The sequence below is a fragment of the Alternaria burnsii genome (assembly GCF_013036055.1).
Source record: "Alternaria burnsii strain CBS107.38 chromosome Unknown 693, whole genome shotgun sequence".
Classification (NCBI taxonomy): domain Eukaryota; kingdom Fungi; phylum Ascomycota; class Dothideomycetes; order Pleosporales; family Pleosporaceae; genus Alternaria; species Alternaria burnsii.
The window spans coordinates 579,779-598,305 of record NW_024066117.1 but is presented as its reverse complement, the minus strand read 5'-3'; the positions used below and the strand labels follow the sequence as shown (position 1 = coordinate 598,305).

The 18,527-nt window shown below is 52.6% G+C and overlaps 5 protein-coding genes across 5 annotated transcripts; 3 read left to right on the top strand and 2 right to left on the bottom strand.

Moving 5' to 3' along the window:
- Window positions 1–4,826: 4,826 nt before the first annotated feature.
- On the bottom strand, window positions 4,827–5,130 carry GT037_007842 (uncharacterized protein; the record flags this gene model as incomplete). The annotated part of the gene is made up of 2 exons (XM_038932889.1): window positions 4,827–4,986; window positions 5,039–5,130. 2 exons carry the CDS (start codon window positions 5,128–5,130, stop codon window positions 4,827–4,829), a joined length of 252 nt encoding a protein of 83 aa, XP_038784390.1.
- Window positions 5,131–5,561: 431 nt separating this feature from the next.
- GT037_007841 (caf1-domain-containing protein) lies at window positions 5,562–7,239 on the top strand (the record flags this gene model as incomplete). Its single annotated transcript, XM_038932888.1, has 2 exons — window positions 5,562–6,026; window positions 6,202–7,239. 2 exons carry the CDS (start codon window positions 5,562–5,564, stop codon window positions 7,237–7,239), a joined length of 1,503 nt encoding a protein of 500 aa, XP_038784389.1.
- Window positions 7,240–7,778: 539 nt separating this feature from the next.
- On the bottom strand, window positions 7,779–9,140 carry GT037_007840 (uncharacterized protein; the record flags this gene model as incomplete). The annotated part of the gene is made up of 2 exons (XM_038932887.1): window positions 7,779–7,893; window positions 7,951–9,140. The coding sequence occupies 2 exons, from the start codon at window positions 9,138–9,140 to the stop codon at window positions 7,779–7,781; spliced, it is 1,305 nt and encodes a 434-aa protein (XP_038784388.1).
- A 453-nt stretch (window positions 9,141–9,593) lies between these two features.
- Window positions 9,594–11,729, top strand: GT037_007839 (glycyl-trna synthetase; the record flags this gene model as incomplete). Its single annotated transcript, XM_038932886.1, has 4 exons — window positions 9,594–9,662; window positions 9,720–11,150; window positions 11,239–11,457; window positions 11,511–11,729. 4 exons carry the CDS (start codon window positions 9,594–9,596, stop codon window positions 11,727–11,729), a joined length of 1,938 nt encoding a protein of 645 aa, XP_038784387.1.
- A 1,701-nt stretch (window positions 11,730–13,430) lies between these two features.
- Window positions 13,431–17,563, top strand: GT037_007838 (s-adenosyl-l-methionine-dependent methyltransferase; the record flags this gene model as incomplete). The annotated part of the gene is made up of 7 exons (XM_038932885.1): window positions 13,431–13,537; window positions 13,712–14,893; window positions 15,297–15,427; window positions 15,477–16,189; window positions 16,347–16,568; window positions 16,630–16,686; window positions 16,748–17,563. 7 exons carry the CDS (start codon window positions 13,431–13,433, stop codon window positions 17,561–17,563), a joined length of 3,228 nt encoding a protein of 1,075 aa, XP_038784386.1.
- Between the last annotated feature and the right edge of the window lie 964 nt (window positions 17,564–18,527).

Genomic DNA, 18,527 nt, shown 5'->3' with positions numbered 1-18,527 from the left:
TCCTATCACTGCCCAAGCTGGACACATCTCCAGTCTCCAGTCCCTAGTCTCCAGAGTCCCAGTGGTTCTTGGTCGCTGCGTAGTTCCCCTTGTTCCTGCAGTGGTCGCTCATGGCCGACCATAGATCGGCGAGAACCACTCGGAGCCTCCACCTTGCTGCTTCTCCCACGCACTGGCGGCCCACGTCTTACGCACCACGCCTCTGCGCGTCCAACAACGTTCTCCTATCAATCCTTTTCCCGTTGTAGATGACGTTAGGTGCATGACGACTGCGCTACTTCCTCACGAGAACCTCTCTAGCGGGCTCGTAAGTCCTAGGTTCGGCGCCCGAACCTCCGGACACAATCTTCACCGGTGTATCCACATGGCTATCCATGCGCTGTGGTCCGCTTCCATGGAAACCGTCTGCATACGGCAATTACCTCATTGCGTCCAATTATAGGTGCTCGTCTTCGCTCCACTTTCCACTCGTCTCGAGGCACTGAGCATCGGAATTGAGGTTATCCCCCAGGGACATGCTGCCATTCTTAGGGAGCAACTGCGGTGCAACTCGTACCTGTTCTGCTACAGTGCTCCCGTGGAGCGTACCTAAGTCTGCGTTTCCCGGACCTATGTCCACGCGAAAACCTTGTTTCCTGTACCTGCAGGTCGTTCGCTCTGCCGTCTAACCATTTTCGTCAGACCGGCAGTCTCTAGTTGGAACCGTCCATACCCCCACCTGATCGTTTGGCCCCAACCTCAAAAACTAAGTAGAGCATCTGCGTCACCCAAGGATCTTTACTCCTACGGAATCGAATGCGGATTCAATGAAGCCGATACCTAGAGGACCTCGCATTCGGCTCCGCTCTCACTAGCAAACTGTGATTTCACCATCGAGACATACAAAGTGTGACGGCTGTTGACAGCTGTAACCACGGCTTTGTCGAGTGAACAATCTGACTGCCATAGAACACCAACTTGGAAACGTCGGTTGTTCTCGTATGGCATCTTACATTGTATGCGAAAACTGTCTTCGTGCAGCCTCCTGAAGACCATGGGAGATACTCAGCAAGTTCCATCTCATGACATCTATAAATACAAACATCGTCTATACAGCAACTGCGATGGTACGTAGCGCATGGTTCCGAACTGAGAACTACTCCGCCAATGAAGCGAATGTGGCGTTTCGCTTATCAACCTTGGCAACTGGCGGACATAATGGCCTTCCATCCCAGTGGTTCAACGCGGGCATTTACAGCCACAGTCGTACCCGCCTCAACAGGAGAGGCTCTCGCTTTCTCATACAAACGGTGCACTTGCGGATGAGTCGAACCTTATCTCACAATCTGTGGAGACAGCAGCGGATAGAAGACTTCGAGTATTCGTCCGATCCGATCTGATAGGTCCACTGACGCATAGCCCAGAACGCCGTCGAGATCCGGAGCAAGAGATAGAGTTCGCTCCAGGCCAAGGACCTATTCGCGAACAGAAGTACCCGGTTGTCGGTTGAAGAGTCACTCCCACACGAAGCAAGCGACCACTGCCTAGGTACATAAGTCTATCGATAATCTGCACTCTAATCCTTCCAGAGCCAGAGTGCGGGACAACGCTGAGGTCCAGACGACATTCAGCTGCGACTTTTTATTTGAGGCGTCAAGGTCATCATGCACGAATGCTCCCAACGACCTATCTGAGTTCTGGCCCACAGTTCTGGATCATACGTAGAGGTCAAATCTTCAAGGAGCATGGATTTGCAGCTTGGTCACGGCACGTCTTGAGCATAGTTTCGCCATTGAAGTATACAGTAGTCAACATCACATGGGTCAGGCTCTCTCTCTTCCTCACGCAGACCGTTCTTTTGTTTTCTTGATGCACGGCTGAAGGAGAGAGGGGCAATATGCATTGGACGGGGACTCCGCCGTTATTCAACAATGCTCCAGCCCAGGGTCCAGAAAATCTTGCGTCGCTCTCTTGGTCTCGCACTACCCGTTGATGCCCAAAATCACGAAGCGTAAGTCCGTTCAGATGCAAAGGTACTTTGAAAGCTGCTCCGTTGCTATTGGATGGCGTGTATGAAAGGTCAACGACGGAAAATCTACCACACCGGATGCCAGACCAATTGATATATTTGATGCAGTCATACAGACACTACGCGGCCGAACGGGTGAAATGGTGATTACAGATGGAATGAACGGAAAATCCGCCAATCAACAAGTCCTTCACGCCTGATATACGCCACATTCGCAGACCTCTGCCTGTGCTTGTTTGTGTCGTCAGGAACAGGCGATACCAACTGAGGAAGCCGTGGCGATTTTCCTATGCACATCTCAGGTTCATCTCTTGGAAGGCGCGCTGGTGGCCCACGGGCCGTGAGACATGGGTCACAATCCTTCGGTTGGCGATCGAAGAGCCACCAACACACTCTGAGCCGTGCCCCGACGTGAACTGCAGACTTCATCACTGGTCAAGGCGCACGATGCACAGCGGTCCCGTGATGCACAATCTGCCTCGGTTGGCCCCTTGAAAGGGCAGGTGTATGGCAGGGCCAAAAGGGTTTTCTTTGACGATCCAACAAGTGTGGGTATCGACGCAAGGCCAGACGCGTGCATCGGACGACACATCTAAACGAACATGGCTTTATTTCCGACCGCTTTTTGCTTTGTCCATTGATCTTACCAGGTGTATTCATTAGTGTCGCAATGCTCGCGTGAGTATTGAATCCCTCTCTTACCATGACGTCGTCTTCAACATGACAGCACTGCATTTGAGAAGTGTAACGTATGCAAGGTACATAACTTTTACCAACTGCCATTCTGGGTTCAGAAATGTCCTTTTTCCAGAAAGACCGATACTATGCCACTGGTAAGAGCTACAACTGCCGTTGGCCAGTGCGGCCGCAAAAAGCAAATGTCCACATCAAGCCACAAAGCGAGTGTCATTTCGTTTGCGAATTACGCAAGGCGTTGCAATATGCACGATGGCAATCTCGTCCTGCAGGTACAGCCGCGATGACAACACACAAGGTCCAGAACATGCTTCGACCTCTGAAAAGAAAAGGGACATATGGTGGGTGGCCAGCTCGGATATCGAACTTCGATGTCTTTCATGTCACTAGGCTGGATTCTTACACCGAAATAGTGGTATCTAAGTTCTTTTTTTTTTTCCTCAAAGAATCAATGTATACGAGATGGATCTAGACCACTGATTACCAATGGACATCCGCGTGCAGTAGAGTAGGTTTTCATCGGACTGTTCCGTTGCTGGGTGTTGGTAGTCAGGCAACCGGTCCAGACGATACATCGAAGCATGTCTCACTCTGAAGATGTGGTCTGACAGTTCAAGGGTATGCTGCACGGACATGTGCCATGTATACTGTGAGTAGTCTAGCCAAGCAATAAACAACTACACAGTGTTGTACAACTGCCGAAAACCTGCCGAATGCCTTTCTCTCTTAGCGTCGTACGTCTTGTACATACACTGCACAGTACGTGTCTGGCCTGCTGATCCCTGCGCATCAAGCAACGTTCTTGACCAAACTTTTGCAACATAGTTCCGGAAACGATTTGCTCTCCCTAGACAAGCAGATCTACGACTAAAACATTACCGAAATCGATAAACGGATACATGAAGCCGTCCCCGAAGGCCGAAAGTATCAGTGAACACAGGTAGAAACGTGCACAATGCGGGGTCTGCCTGTCCGAAGACAGGCCGTCGATTGCACCGACTGGATGATGGGTTACCCTCTGTTTTGTCGCTGATCGAACCCCCCCCTGGAGCGAACATGTTCCCCGTATCCCCAGTTCGTGGTGAGTTTGAGATACAGGGCGTTTTGAGGTGACGGATCCGATATACTTCAAGATCCAGAGATGCAGATCCGGAGATATTGCTGAGTCTGGCCCATGGGAATAGGCGGTAATACGGTTCTTTCCAGCTGGCTGCCTGACATACAAGCGCAAACCATTTGCATTGTTGTTAAACGCCGACTTGAAGTAGTTGAGTGGTTCCGCAACGCAGTGCGGGAGGAGATGACGACTAACGCATTCTTGTTGGGACAATGAGACCGAGGATAGGTAGCTCGGTCGTTATTGGCGTTAGTCGTTGCCTTGCAATACTGCAGGCGTTTGAATGAGGCAATCATGACTTCGCACTGACAATCCTCGGGACCCAGGGGGGTGATCTTCAAGTACCGAGCGCGAGCGCAAGGCGGAAGATAAGGCTGACGTGTTCGTTGGGGAAACTTCGGGATTTGCAAGCAGAGTATCAGTGCGCGTTACATGGTTTCTCCTATCTCGAAGGAGATGAGTTGCGTGTCGAGGAAAGTGTGCCTGTTGAAACAGAAAGAGCGGGTGACATGGTCGTGAAAATCGATCGCCACTCGACAAGGGGAGTGAAGAGCTGAACCGATGAGTGCAAGAAACTGCCGGTAAGTAGGACATAGTTAGAAACACATAACCGCAATGACACAACGTAGCTCCTGCTTTGACAGGCGCGTTGTTGGAGCTCTCTAGGTCGAGAAAGTGAGAGTACGCCTTTAGACTTGACCATAGCTGCGGGACATGATTAGATTGATACGATGGACGCATTTTGTTTGGTACAATTCTGCGCTTAGTGTGTTGTTTCCTGCTAACGATTCGGGGTGCTTGGACATGCTGAGCCAGACGTCATCGTTGTCGTCTTTGGGACTTCCATCAGCGACCCAGCAGTGCAGGAGGGGCAAGTGTGAGTTGTGATAGTTTTGCTTGCTCGTTCTGTGTGGTATTCCATATATACAATCCCGCAGTAACGAAGCCTGAATCAACCGGTACGCCCGCCCTTGTTCTGCATGCGCTTCCTCTTGCTGCCAGTTCCTAGTGGTGGCCCTCATCGTGGTGAGCGTCCTTGTCATTGAAGAATAGTTGCTCGGCAACAAGGTATCCGGCGAATGCGACGGTGGCTATTCCGAGGCCAGGGAAGGAGCCCTTGAAGCGGTTGAAGCGGGAGAAGGGTCCGGTGTATCGCCATTGCTCACTGCAAAGATAAGTATGTGCGGCATCAGGCGGTTTTGTGGATTCAAGCGTACTATCGGGCCCATGGGTCACCCTTTGTGCCGTTCGCGGAGGCAGCGGCGAACTTCTTGGGGTCGAAACCGGTGATGGAGGGGCGTGGTGCCATGGTGAAGGAGCTGGGGCAGTCAGCAATCGTTGCGCGTCACGGACAAGATATCAATTGAGCACGTGAAGACCGGGTGCGTACTTTGTAGGCCTCGTGAGCGGCTGATGCGAGGCAGGGCGTTTGGGGAAGCTGGCGTTGTTCGTTCCCTGACCTTGAGCAGTCGCATCTCTCGATATCTTGGCGAGCGATCATCGCGCACGGCCTACACACGTAACTGCGGCTGCTCTCCCCACACCACGCATACAACTCCCGCAACCCATCGCTAGCAACAAACCGGACGCGCCCGCATTCCTCCGAGACAGTCTGTCACTCTCGCAGGCTCAGACTGAATAGCCAAGGCTCCCCTAACATTGGGCCCACAGCACGAGCACCCACCAGATCCTCGACACCTACGACACGCGAATCGCTGCAACAACTAGAACAGCTCCACGATGCCGCCTCACGGGGGCCGGTTTCCCGGTCACAACCTCTCGAATCCTTTCGCACATCTCTCGGGCCCAATACCACAGCAGCAACAGCCAATGCACCAACAACACCAGCAGCAAAACATACAACACCCAGGCTTCGGTGGCGGCAACCAGGCCCACAACTTGAATCTCTTCAGTCAACATCAAGGCGGCTTCCAATCAAATGCAGCACTGGGTGGTGCGTTAGGAGCGGCAGGTCTGGGGGCGGCGGCAGCAATTGGCGGGGCAGGTGGAGGGACAGGACTCGATGGACATGAAGCGCGTATGCGCTTCGCCCATGGCGCACAAATACAGGAGAACGCAGCTCGTGGTCAAGATGGCGCTAAAGGCATCGCAGGGCAGCGGATACGAGAAGTTTGGCGGTCAAACCTACATCAGGAAATGGATATGCTGCGCTCGCTCATCGATCAGTACCCCTACATCAGCATGGTCAGTATACCGCTCTCCTACACATCGGTCGGACGGCTCTGGTACAAGAGCCTTGTCTGATACGTGTAAAGTCTGTCGCTAAACATGGCGGAATGGCTTCTTTGAACCGTCTTGAAGTAGTTCCTATTCTGCTTGACCTTCCTCTTTGTGGACTTTGCGCTCATTCTATGAACAGGACACCGAGTTTCCCGGTGTTGTCGCACGACCTATCGGAGACTTCAACTCGAAAGCCTCCTATCACTACCAGACAGTGCGTTGCAACGTCGACTTGCTCAAGATCATTCAACTCGGCGTCACTCTTTTCAACGTCCAAGGCGACATCCCGCCATCACATCTCGACATCTCAGAACTAAACTACAAGCCAAAGTCGATGCAGCGATATGCGAACAACATCGTTGTCTGCCCATGCACATGGTCGTTCAATTTCCAGTTCTCTCTCGAAGACGATATGTACAACGAAGAGTCAATACAGATGCTAAAGAAATCTGGCGCCGATTTCGAAAAGCATAGGGACCAAGGCATTGATCCTCAAGAGTTCGGCTCGCTGCTCACAACGTCCGGAATGACTCTGTCCGAGGACGTCAATTGGATATCGTTCCACTCTGGCTATGACTTCGCTTACATGCTGAAGATGCTCACTTCGAAATCACTACCCGAAGATGAGGACACTTACCGCAAGCTCGTTAACGTTTTCTTCCCCAAGTTACTGGACGTCAAGTATCTCTGGCGGCACGCGAACAACCTTGTCAGGCGCGGTGTTATTGGATCGACTGCAACCAACATACTCAACAACCTGGGCACAAAATCAGGCCTTCAAGATCTCGCTGACGAGCTTGGCTGCCAGCGTGTGGGAAACTCACATACAGCAGGCTCTGATGCGTGGCTAACGGGCGTCGTCTTTTGGGAGATGAAGAAGAAGATCTTTGATGGAACAGTTCCTGACGAGATGAGCGGCCACATGTGGGGTCTTACCGGCGTTGGTCCACCAGCCAGTGCGACGGCGCAGGCTGCTGTCCTCGCTGCACAGGGTGCTTCACAGGGCCTGACAGGCTTCCAACAAGGTGTCAACAACACTTTCTATCCCGGTAACGCAAGACACGGTGTCGACGGACCAAGTACGCCCACCAACCACCCAGCGGGTCTCGCATCAAACACCCCTGGACCAAGCGGCATGATGACACCAGGAGGATATGGCGGATATGGCAACAAGTAGAACGGTGGCTATAACGGCGGTTACTATTGGAATGGGGAGTAGTATCCCAATATGCCCCAATCGTTCAACGGTCCGCGTGCTAAACCTCCGTATAATGCCGCTTATCGTGGTCATTACTACGGTGGTTATGGAATCAACTGGTATACCGGTCACCGAGGTGGTGACGGGACGAAAGCGCCATAAGGGGCGTGGACACTTGGGGCTGGTCACAATGTAGAAAGTGATTGTCGGCGTCATGGGATGGTCCAAAACGGCCTCGAACGGGCCGGCGTAGAGATAGTATTGTACGATACCCGGGGTTAGTGGTTAGTATGCTGCGAGTGCGGACCATCTTTTGATAACATGGTTAATGTCATTATTGCATCCATCCATTACCCGTGCGTATTCAACGTGCCTGAAATCGAGTAACATTCTCAATTCTTCGAATTCAGCTGTTGTGCTTGCCAAACATAGTAGGCGATTTGTGCAAAACAGAACAGTATTCGCTTGCACAAAGCAAGAATGCGGTTTCGGAACATGTCCGCCAAACCAAAAGGCATCTACATGTTGAACCTCGTCCTCTTCTTTTCCATACGTCCCTTCCATTGCCATTCCTGGCCGCTCTTGAACTGGATTCCGCGATCTATCCTGCGGAGTTTGAGTGTCATGCGTGGACTGTAGTCATCGTTAGCCGCTCATCCCAACTTGATCAATCGTAAAAGTGAAACTTACCCAATCTCTTGCATGCCCACTTTGACGTCCTCAACGCCTGGAAGTGGCTTTCCATCAGACCCCAAGATGGGTTTCTCGCTCTCGCGCTTGTCACGGAAAACATAACGATGCCTTCGCACGAAGATGTAATCACGCTGGTTGTGTAGCGTGAGGACTTGGCGGCCTTCCAGCTCAGGCTTCGCAGGGAACATGTTCTGGAAGAGGTGTGCTGTGAGAATACCGAGCGGTGTCTTGAATTGGTTCAGGATCAGCTCAGGGTAGTGTCCTGTGTCGTTTGCGTGCCGGGGCAGCTTCTTGCCCTCGACCCAATTTGTGAGGGAAAAGTGGAAATGGGGGCCGTCTGGAAGAGTGACGATATCAAGTCCGTCGGGCTTTTTCTCGTGTTCGGCTTGCATCAGGATAACAAGCGCCGTGTACCCTCTTGCGCTGGCGAAACCGGCAATCTCCTTGACGCTGTACTTGTGGGCGTGGACGTGTTGCGTCCGTCTTATGTAGGTGCTGTTGGGGAAGAGCGAGGTGAGGATTTCGGCCTCTTTGTGGAGCGTCGAGTTGATGCTTGTTGTTATCAGGATCTGTGGGTCATCGGTGCGAGGGTTGAATATGGACGGGAACTTTTGCTTGAGGAATTCGGGTGATAGCTCGAGGTTTGTCGCGGTGGATGTAGCGCTGGGACTGGATGCGCGTTTCCCAGGCTTAGATGAGGCGGCGTCTGAATCTAGGTCGGAGTCGTCTGAATCGAGGTCGGACTCGGGCTCAGATTCGTCAAGCATGCTGTCTGCTTCGTCGTCGTCGTCGTCACTGTCACCCTCCTTTGCTTGGTCGCGCTTCTTCAATTTGGCTAGTATGCCCTCCTCTTCGCCCTCGTCTCCCTCCTTCTGTGCGGCCTCATCTTCCTCCACCTTTCGCCGCTTTGCGAGTCTTTCCACGTCTATGGCCCATCCCAGCGCATCCTCCTCGTCACCGACGGGCTCATCCCACACACGCTTGCTGTCGATGGTCGCAGGCTTGTTCTGTGCTAGCCGTTCTTCGCGGAGGGCTGGGTTTTTGTCTTCTTCTCGCTTGCGACGAAGTCTGGCGTCTCTCTTTTCCGATTCACGCGCTTTCTTGATCGAGAGGAACGCGGCCTGTCGGCGCAGTTTGTTCTTGGGCTTGAGACCCGAGGCGGTGTTGGGGCTCTTGGAGAAGGCCATGCTGGATTCGAGTCGCGCTGCTCGTGTGGTGGCTCCAAATGTCTTCCCAGGTTACCGGAAGACGAGTTTGGGAGTGCACAATGTTCAAGGTCCTGGCCGTGTCCAACTTTTCGGTGGAGCCGCGGCCTGTGCTTTTCCGCAATCTTGGCGCGTCACACACGGGCAGAGATTCCACCATGTTGCAGCATGCCATTTCAAGGCTCGCGACTTGTACTGTATCTGTAAAATATTAAACCTCTGTCGCTCGTTGGTTTTCTCTTGTCGGATGCAAGAGATTAGACGTAGTATATGCGCCGACTAATTCAATTGCTGCGCGTCCCTCCGTCTGCCTCGCGCCTCTCTTTACGTAGACCCTTATATCGTGCCCCACCTCCGCCGACTCATCCCACCAAGCACTTCTCGTTCACACCACCACTCGACAAATACAAGGTGCCACAGCGCAAGAACGTCGCCATGCCCAGCGATACCACCACATACAAGGGTAAGCCCTTTGAGCGGGCTGCTTTCGAGCAGCTCATGAAGGTATGCGTGTTTGACGAGACACTGCATGCATGCTCATGCTAACAACCGCCATTGTAGCACAAGTACTTCTATGCGCCCTCGTTCGACATCTACGGCGGTGTTGCCGGTCTCTACGACTACGGTCCGCCCGGCTCTGCCCTCACCGACAACATTGTCGACATATGGCGCGAGCACTTCGTCCTAGAGGAGGATATGCTCAAGGTCGAACCCACCATCCTCACCACACACGACGTCCTCAAGACCTCTGGCCACGTCGACAAGTTCGCCGACTGGATGTGCAAAGACCCCAAGACTGGCGAGATCTTCCGAGCCGACCACCTGGTAGAAGAGGTCCTCGAGGCCAGGCTCAAGGGCGACAAGGAGGCACGCGGCCAGAAGGTTGAGGTTGAGGAGGAAGACCCCAAGAAGAAAAAGAAGAAGGTCAAGAACATTGCCGCCGTGAAGCTCGAGGACTCCATGGTCAAGGAGATTGAGGAAGTGCTGGCCAAGATTGACAACTACAACGGCGAGGAGCTCGGCCTGCTGATGAAGAAGTACGACATCAAGAACCCCGCCACCAACGGCGAACTGCAACCCCCTGTTGCATTCAATCTCATGTTCCAAACCTCCATCGGCCCCTCGTCCAACCTGCCGGCTTACTTGCGTCCCGAGACTGCTCAGGGTCAGTTCGTCAACTTCCAAAAGCTGCTCGACCACAACATGCAGCAAATGCCCTTCGCCTCTGCGTCCATCGGCAAGTCTTTCCGCAATGAAATCTCCCCGCGACAGGGTCTGCTACGTGTGCGAGAGTTCCTCATGGCTGAAATCGAGCACTTTGTCGATCCCGAAGGCGGCAAGAAGCATCCACGATTCGACGAGGTCAAGGACGTCGAGCTTGAGTTGCTCAACCGCGACGTTCAACTGTCCGGAAAGACTACCGTCGAAACCACCAAGATTGGCAAGGCTGTTGAGACTGGTCTCGTAGACAATGAGACACTAGGCTACTTCTTGGCCCGCATCCAGCTGTTCCTGCTTAAGCTCGGTGTTGATCCCAAGAAGATTCGGTTCAGGCAACACATGGCTAACGAAATGGCACATTATGCTGCGGACTGCTGGGACGCTGAACTGCTCACATCATACGGCTGGATCGAGTGTGTCGGTTGTGCTGACCGAAGCGCGTACGATCTGAGCGTGCACATGAAGAAGACCGGCGCGCCTCTGATTGTCCGCGAGACAAGGAAGGAGCCTCTGAAGGTCGAAGAGTTCGTCTGCGAACTTGACAAAAAGAAGTTCGGTCCCAAGTTCAAGAAGGACGGCAAGACCGTAGAAGCAGCCATCGAAGCTTTGTCACAAGACCTTCGTGAGAAGCTATCCTTGGATCTTGAGAAGGAAGGCAAGATTGTCATCGACGTTCCTGAAGTTGGTGATGGCAAGGTAGAGGTACCCAAGGATCTCATCACCATCGAGAAGCGCACCCGTGTAGAGACCATGCGCGAATACACACCAAACGTCATTGAGCCATCGTTCGGTATCGGCCGTATATTCTATGCAAGTATCCACATGTTGAGAGGTTCATGTACTTTGCTAACTAAGCCAGGCTCTATGTGAACATGTTTACTGGACTCGTGAGCAGGACGAAGCCCGTGCTGTCCTTTCTTTCCCTCCAGCAGTCGCACCGACCAAGGTCCTCATCGTACCGCTCAGCTCCAACCCCGACTTCGATCCGTTCGTACGGAAGCTGAAGGACAAGCTGCGAAAGCTTGGTATCTCTAACCGCGTTGATGCTTCCGGTGCATCTATCGGTAAGCGTTATGCCGTAAGTCATCTGTTTGCCCCGGCAATTCTGATCAAGCATTAACATATTCCCAGCGCAATGATGAGCTTGGTACTCCTCTCGGCATTACTATAGATTTCCAGTCCGTCAAGGACAACACTTTCACGCTCCGAGACCGAGACACCACAGAGCAGGTCCGTTCAAGCTTAGACGAGATCGCCCAGGCTATTTCAAATATCGTCAAGGGCGAAGAGACATGGTCAGACGTCGCAGCACGGCTACCCAAGTTTGAGGGCCAGGAAGTTGACCCATAAGAAAACTGCAACCTAATAGTAAATGCAGTTTACGCTGTTCGAAGACAAAGTTGAAATAACACCGAGACGATTGCTTTCTACAGGATGCATTCGCTGATGTTGTCACTCGCTCTTTCCTTGTGCTACGCCGTGATGTCTAACCTGCCCGCGCCAGAAATGTGCGTCTATCCAAATGTGCTCACCGCACTTCGCGCCACCTCTGCATCGTACATCCTTTTCAACAGCCCATTCTACTAATCACTGTGTTCTGTCCCATATCTCTCCCAGTATCGCACCTGTGAACGCGGCACAGTTGTGCATCAACTAGAGATGGAGGCCTAGCCGACCTGTGCAAACCAAATGTAATTCATGTTACATATTCTCGGGATCCGGGCTGTCCGGCACTTTTCCGCATATCGCATGATCGTCCGGCAGACATTACAGCTAGAACGCTCCTCATTAGGTTGCTCTCTGACGCCTATCACTTTCCACGTAGGATACTTTGTGGAGACGATAAAATCAAATTACTCGCTGTTAGCAGGGGCTGATACCTCGGCGCACCTGGCTTTTGGTCCGTCTATTCTCTGGTACATCGGGCGACTACCCGCTGCATCTCCTAGGATCAAATGTAACCAGCGATGACTCGGTCGCGTTGAGCTTGCTCATCTAAGCGTTAGACTCTGGAAATCTCCGAGGAGACTGGTATGAAAGACCAGCACCCCGAACAGCCTCGGAGCCAGCGTATGCTATACCTTATCCCACAAACTCAGAACAAGGTGCTTTCACTTCCGACAGTCTGGTTGACGATCTACTGGGACCCGCCCGTACCGCTGGCTCCGACAGTATGGCCGCACCGTCAAGCCCCGCGCCAGAAACTCTGTCCTTGGGGCGAATATGACACCTACAGGGTCCTGCTTCCTCGGTACTCCGTAGGATCAACAATAAGTCGCTTCACTCTGACTCTGACCTGCGGCTCCCACCCTTTGTGACATGCTGCAAGCCGGCAACAGGGCCTGAGTTTCCACGCGCTAACACATGCGAACGCCTAGCATGAGCCGGAGATTGCGTTGTAACATAACAATGGACGCATTCATGTCGGCAACGGCTTGATTTCAGCATCAGCGCATTTACTCGTCAAGCATACGGCCGCAGGGTGAAGCATAGATAGCCTGCTGTCTGATGCTGGGGTTGGTAATCGACTTGTGTCAGATCAAAATGGCCAGAAAATCAGCGGGCAGTAGAGCCCGCATATCGTTCATGTGGCTGAACATAATCCCATCCGTGTCGGTCGAGGCCAATTTCTTAGCAACCAAAGGTATTGGCGGTTCCGATCATCTCCTGCTAACACGTTCCAACACACACACACACACACACACACACACACACCTACCTACATCAATAGCAGCGCACCGTAAAATATCGCGTCGGTCATATACATAGCGCGAGTTCCGTTACCGCCTGCAGATCTCCTCGCCGTAAGTTGCCCGTTTACGCTTATGTCCAGCATGTAAGGAGCGTATACCCAGTATTCACGCGCCCCAGCATCAAGCGACCATCGCTTAGCATGCGGAACCTCAGGTTTTAGCACCAGTTTGCCAGGGTCCTACGAGCGCAGCACATGCTCAAAAGACAAGGCGTTTCTACTTCTTCCATGCGCTCATCATTCTCGTCTCGGCTCCCTCCACGATTTTGTTAGGTCCTTTGCGTCGGCTTTCCGAGACCATGGACGAGGGACAGCCACCACCCGAAGACGTGGTTGCCCCTCACACAGGCGCTCCACTCAAACGCCCACGAGCTGACTCGGAAAGTACGGCGTCGATCGAGTCCAAGTACGTTGCTGCTCTCTACTCTCGTATCTTTTTGCCACTTTGCATTTCGACGTGGCTGGTGGGCTAGATTCAAACGGAAGGGCTCGGGAGTAAACAACAACGATTGCAGCCTTACCAGACGATCCACCTTGAGCAACAACCGCACATCGAACAAGCTGACACCTTGATTGACAGCCACTCTGCCCGCACTTTGGCTTCGGACGATTTGGAATATTTTCATGAAAATGGACGAACATACGGCAACGAGACATACTATCTGCCATGTGTGTACAAGCCACATAACGATTTCATAGAACAGGATCGTTTGTCTTTACAACATGAAGTCTTCGTTCGAGCACTTCACGGCAAGCTTACCACTGCGAAGTTATTGCCCACCACGCGAAGGATCCTCGACTTGGGTACAGGTCCAGGTCACTGGGCTGTTGCCATGGCGCGTCAATACCCACAGGCGGAAGTCGTCGGGATAGATATGACTGAATGGGATATTGATACCACTGAAGCCACGTTAGGCGATGCCAGTGTGACATGGGAGCTGGACGATCTCGACGTCTGGGGAAAAGAAATGGACGTTGACGAGCTGATCAATCAGCTCTCGACTCTCGACTTGGCTACCGAATTGGCTCATCGGAATCCAGTTGAGTCGCTCAGGAAGCCAAAATCAACAGTCGACCTCAATCAACGTGGAGGATCAAGTACTCCAGAAGAGTCTCTGACTATTGACCTCTCGACTCTCACCCCCCAACCCGAACCCGGCTGGCATTTCAGCGATTCTTTCGAACTCATACATCTACGAAACATGAAAGGCTCCTTCACTCATTGGGAAGAAGTCTATGCAGAGATATATAAGAGCCTCTCGCCTGGCGGGTGCATTGAACTTGCAGATTGGGATCTGGGCCAGGTGCCACTGGGTCCGGGTGAGATTACGGCAGCAAACATACCCATGCCTACTCTTCGTAAACTGTATGTGGCGTTTATGGAAGCATCGTTCAAGTCCGGTCGTCCGCTCGGTCTCTTCTACATGCATCACACTTATCTCGAAGAAGCGGGATTTGAAGACATTCGAACAACCCACGTCAATGTCCCAGTCGGGCGATGGCCACAGGACGAGGCGCAAAAGTCGCTTGGTAAGATGATGTTTGTGTTGGGTATGGAGATGTTTGAACCGGTTTGCTTGCGCCTCTTGACGACATGGGGTAGTAAGGGAAGGGTCTGGACTGCCGAAGAGGTCAGGGCAGATATTGCAGTGGCACAACAAGAAGTCAAAGAATATGTCGAGCGATCTGAACGTGGAGAGGTGGAGGGCTGGTGTGCAAGCTTCAAGTGGGTCACTGCCAGGAAAAGCTGGCACGCTGAGAAGTGAGTCAACATTTGCATTGTACGGGGTTGGCGGTATTGTGAGTTTAATGCTGGTGTTACGAGTAATGACTGCTTTGTACATGTACATTTCGGCTATGACATGCAATTCAACTAGACTACTCTGTCAATGGAACGAGTCCACACACCTTCAGACGGTTACCCTGAACCTAGACGATCATCAGGATGTTGGCGAAGTCAGTCTACACCCACCCTCCCTTGGCCGAACATGGTAGGCATACTCGTTGCATGGAGAATATGAAGTTCGGAAGGTGGAGCCGTAGCTATGTCATTTTTTTGTTTTTTTTAATTTAGTGTCTAAAGGCTTCTACTTTTGCAAGCATGCTGCCGTTCTGCTATAACTCTGTAATCTTAGCTGTGTTAGTAGCAATGTCATATATCAAAGAAACGATGCTGCAGGTGAACTATCACACTGCTTTTCGCTTTTCCACAATCCAAACATGTCTGTAAACCTCTCAGCCAATATGCTCTTCGGAGTCAATGGTATCGTAGCCGTCATCACAGGAGGAGGATCGGGTAGTCCACCCATGCATCAGGTTTCACAACATGACCCTAATGTAAATAGGAATCGGTCTGATGATGACCAAGGCCCTGGCAGCCAATGGTGCCCGTCGCATATACATTGTCGGCCGCCGCAAAGACGTACTCCGCTCAGCTGCAGAGAGCATCAACCCCGAAATCGTGATCCCACTGCCTGGCGACGTCACATGCCGCGAGTCTCTCCTCGGGATCGCAAAGCAGGTAGAGGCCGAAACCGGCTGCATCAACCTTCTCATCTGCAATGCCGGAATAATGGGTCCCAAGCCGCTCAAAGCAGCACCGGGTGCCCCTCTACCGTCGCTCTCAGAATACAGAGCACACGCTCTCGAGACGCCCATGGAGGAATTTACAAACGTATATGCGGTGAATACCACAGCTATATACTACACTACTCTCGCCTTTCTCTCCCTACTCGACGCCGGAAACAACAAGAACAACATGGGCGCAGACGTCGGCTCCCAAGTCATAACGACATCGAGTATTGGCGGCTTCTCGCGCTTATCTGGTGCCTCGTTCGCCTACAACAGCAGCAAAGCAGCCGTTACGCACATGACGAAGATGCTTGCTACATCGTTTGTTCCGTACGGCATTCGCTGCAATGTGCTTGCGCCCGGTATCTTTCCCTCTGAGCTTGCGATAGGAATTATTGGGGCGTTGGACCCAGGGAAGACTGGAGAGATGGATAAGAATATTGTGCCGGCAGGAAGAGCGGGGAGGGAAGAGGATATTGCGGGTGCGGTACTCTGGATGGCGAGTCGGGCGGGGAGTTATTTGAATGGGAGTGTGGTTGTGATCGACGGGGGGAGATTGGGCATGTTGACGTCTACATATTGATGTGGTCAGCGGTAGATTCGGATAGGTACTGCCTGTGCTTCACAGCAACTGTTGTTGTTAGATGCTGTTCAGATTTCCGTACCTGAGTAACGGAAGCCCCACTAGCGCACTTTCCCCTGCATGTTGCGGAGTTGAAGCCACACCTCCGCACCAGCTTGCTAAACCTCGACTACGATGCGCGCGTGCTGACCACGCGACAATGCCTGCACAAACACACAGGCTCAACTCAAATGAGCTTTTGAACAAGCCTGGCTTCCTCGGCGCTGCAGCGCGCTTCTGGCAGGTACGTCACTCTAACAATGGGCATCGTTCGCGAATGGACAGCTAACAGACGCTGCTTGCAGCGCTCGTATGCTTCGGACTATGTTGGCATTGCGATCCTGACATGCGGGTATATATTGGTGAGTGGCCTAGAAGATGGCGATTCTGTGTAGTCGTAACTATCTCGAGCTGACAAACTAGGCACAGATACAATTCCTCGCCGAACCCTTCCACCGCATGTTCTTCCTCGACAACCTCGCCATCGGCTACCCACACGCAGAAGTAGAGCGAGTGCCAGTCTCATGGCTCTTCATATACGCCGGCGCGGTGCCCCTTGGTGCACTCATCGCCTGGGCTCTCATCCTCCGACCCGGAACACACAAGGCGCATGTTACCATCCTGGGCTGGTTCATCAGCATGATCTTGACCATGTTCATAACAGACGTGATCAAGAACGCTGTTGGGCGTCCCCGGCCAGATTTGATTGCGAGATGCAAACCCGCTCCCGGGACGCCAGCACATCAACTCGTCACATTCGAAGTCTGCACCGAGACAAATCACCACGTCCTACACGATGGCTGGCGCAGTTTCCCCAGTGGGCATAGCAGTTTCTCCTTCAGCGGTTTGGGCTATCTTGCACTGTTCATTGCAGGCCAATGCCACGTTTACCGCCCTCGCGCCGATCTCGCCCGCGTCCTTCTCGCCCTCGCTCCTCTTCTCGGCGCTGCATTGATCGCTATTTCCCGCTGCGAGGACTATCGACACGATGTGTACGATGTTAGTGTTGGGTCGGTGCTGGGCATGGCCGTTGCGCATTACACGTATAGGAGGTATTATCCGGCCCTGAGGAATAGGCAGTGTGCTACCCCGTTTCCTAATCCGGCGGACGACAAGGGCTGGGGGAAGATCAAGGGCGACGAAGAGAGCTTGAGGGCTGCAAGTGAGTTTGAGTTGGATGACCTTGATGAGGAAGATGGTGTGGAGGGAGAAGGGAGGCCGTTGAATGGGAGACGATGAATCGTGTAGTTGTGTTGAGATATTCAGGTTGATCTGCTCTGACGTCTTTGCCTGCAGTCCCTGGCAGAGCAATGTCTCATATACCCTTTCGTTGTGTAAAGCTCTTGAGAACAGAACAACGCGTGGTGGACGACCGCCAGAAACTCTACAGCGACACGTTCAGGAGCCATTGCAATTTAGCATTGACTCTGTTCCTTTCCTCGCAGGAACGACAACTACTAGATTCGGAGCATGCACGAGCGCGGGAGCGGATTGTGATCTTGCAACATTTGGACTTTTTTTTTTCAGGAGCTCGACGTCCCAGACGTCTCTTGTGTCCTCAACTCACCGTGGAGACGGCGACACCATTGATCTTATTAGACTAAGAGATAGTGACGTACTACATGTACTCAGCCTAGAACCCAGCGGCTCTAGTACACAAAACCCACCACTTACGAACGCCGGTGATTAGCCGTCGCTCAGGACCGTCGAACGCTCACTGTCTCAAGCTCCATTGGCCTTTCTCATTCCGAATGTCCTGTTCAGCAAGAAGCAGCATGTCGTCGACGCTCCTGGAAGTGTACCTCCAGCACGTTTGGATTGGTACAGTAGCTAGGGCTGTCTCTGCTGCATCGCTTTGCCATCTGCATGTGGTGCCTACTTGAGGTTGTTGGATAGCTTGTCTGTGGGGTTGAGCTCCTACTTTGCGCGCGCGTTCAACTACTTTCTCAGGCCGCCTGCGGCCACTCTCGTGACCTACCTATCAGCCCGCCACTCCCACCAAGCCGCTCCTCTCATCAGCTTGCCATCGAGAAAGTCAATATTCTCTTCAGCTTGTTAATTGCTAGCGTTGCTACCTTTCAACGACCATTGCTACCATGCAGTCGAGCCTAGAACTGCGTTAAACAGCTTTTGATATCATGTGCCTGCCGATAGACTAAGGTCTTACGGCTATGCGTTCTTGCTACTCTGCTCCCCGTCGTGT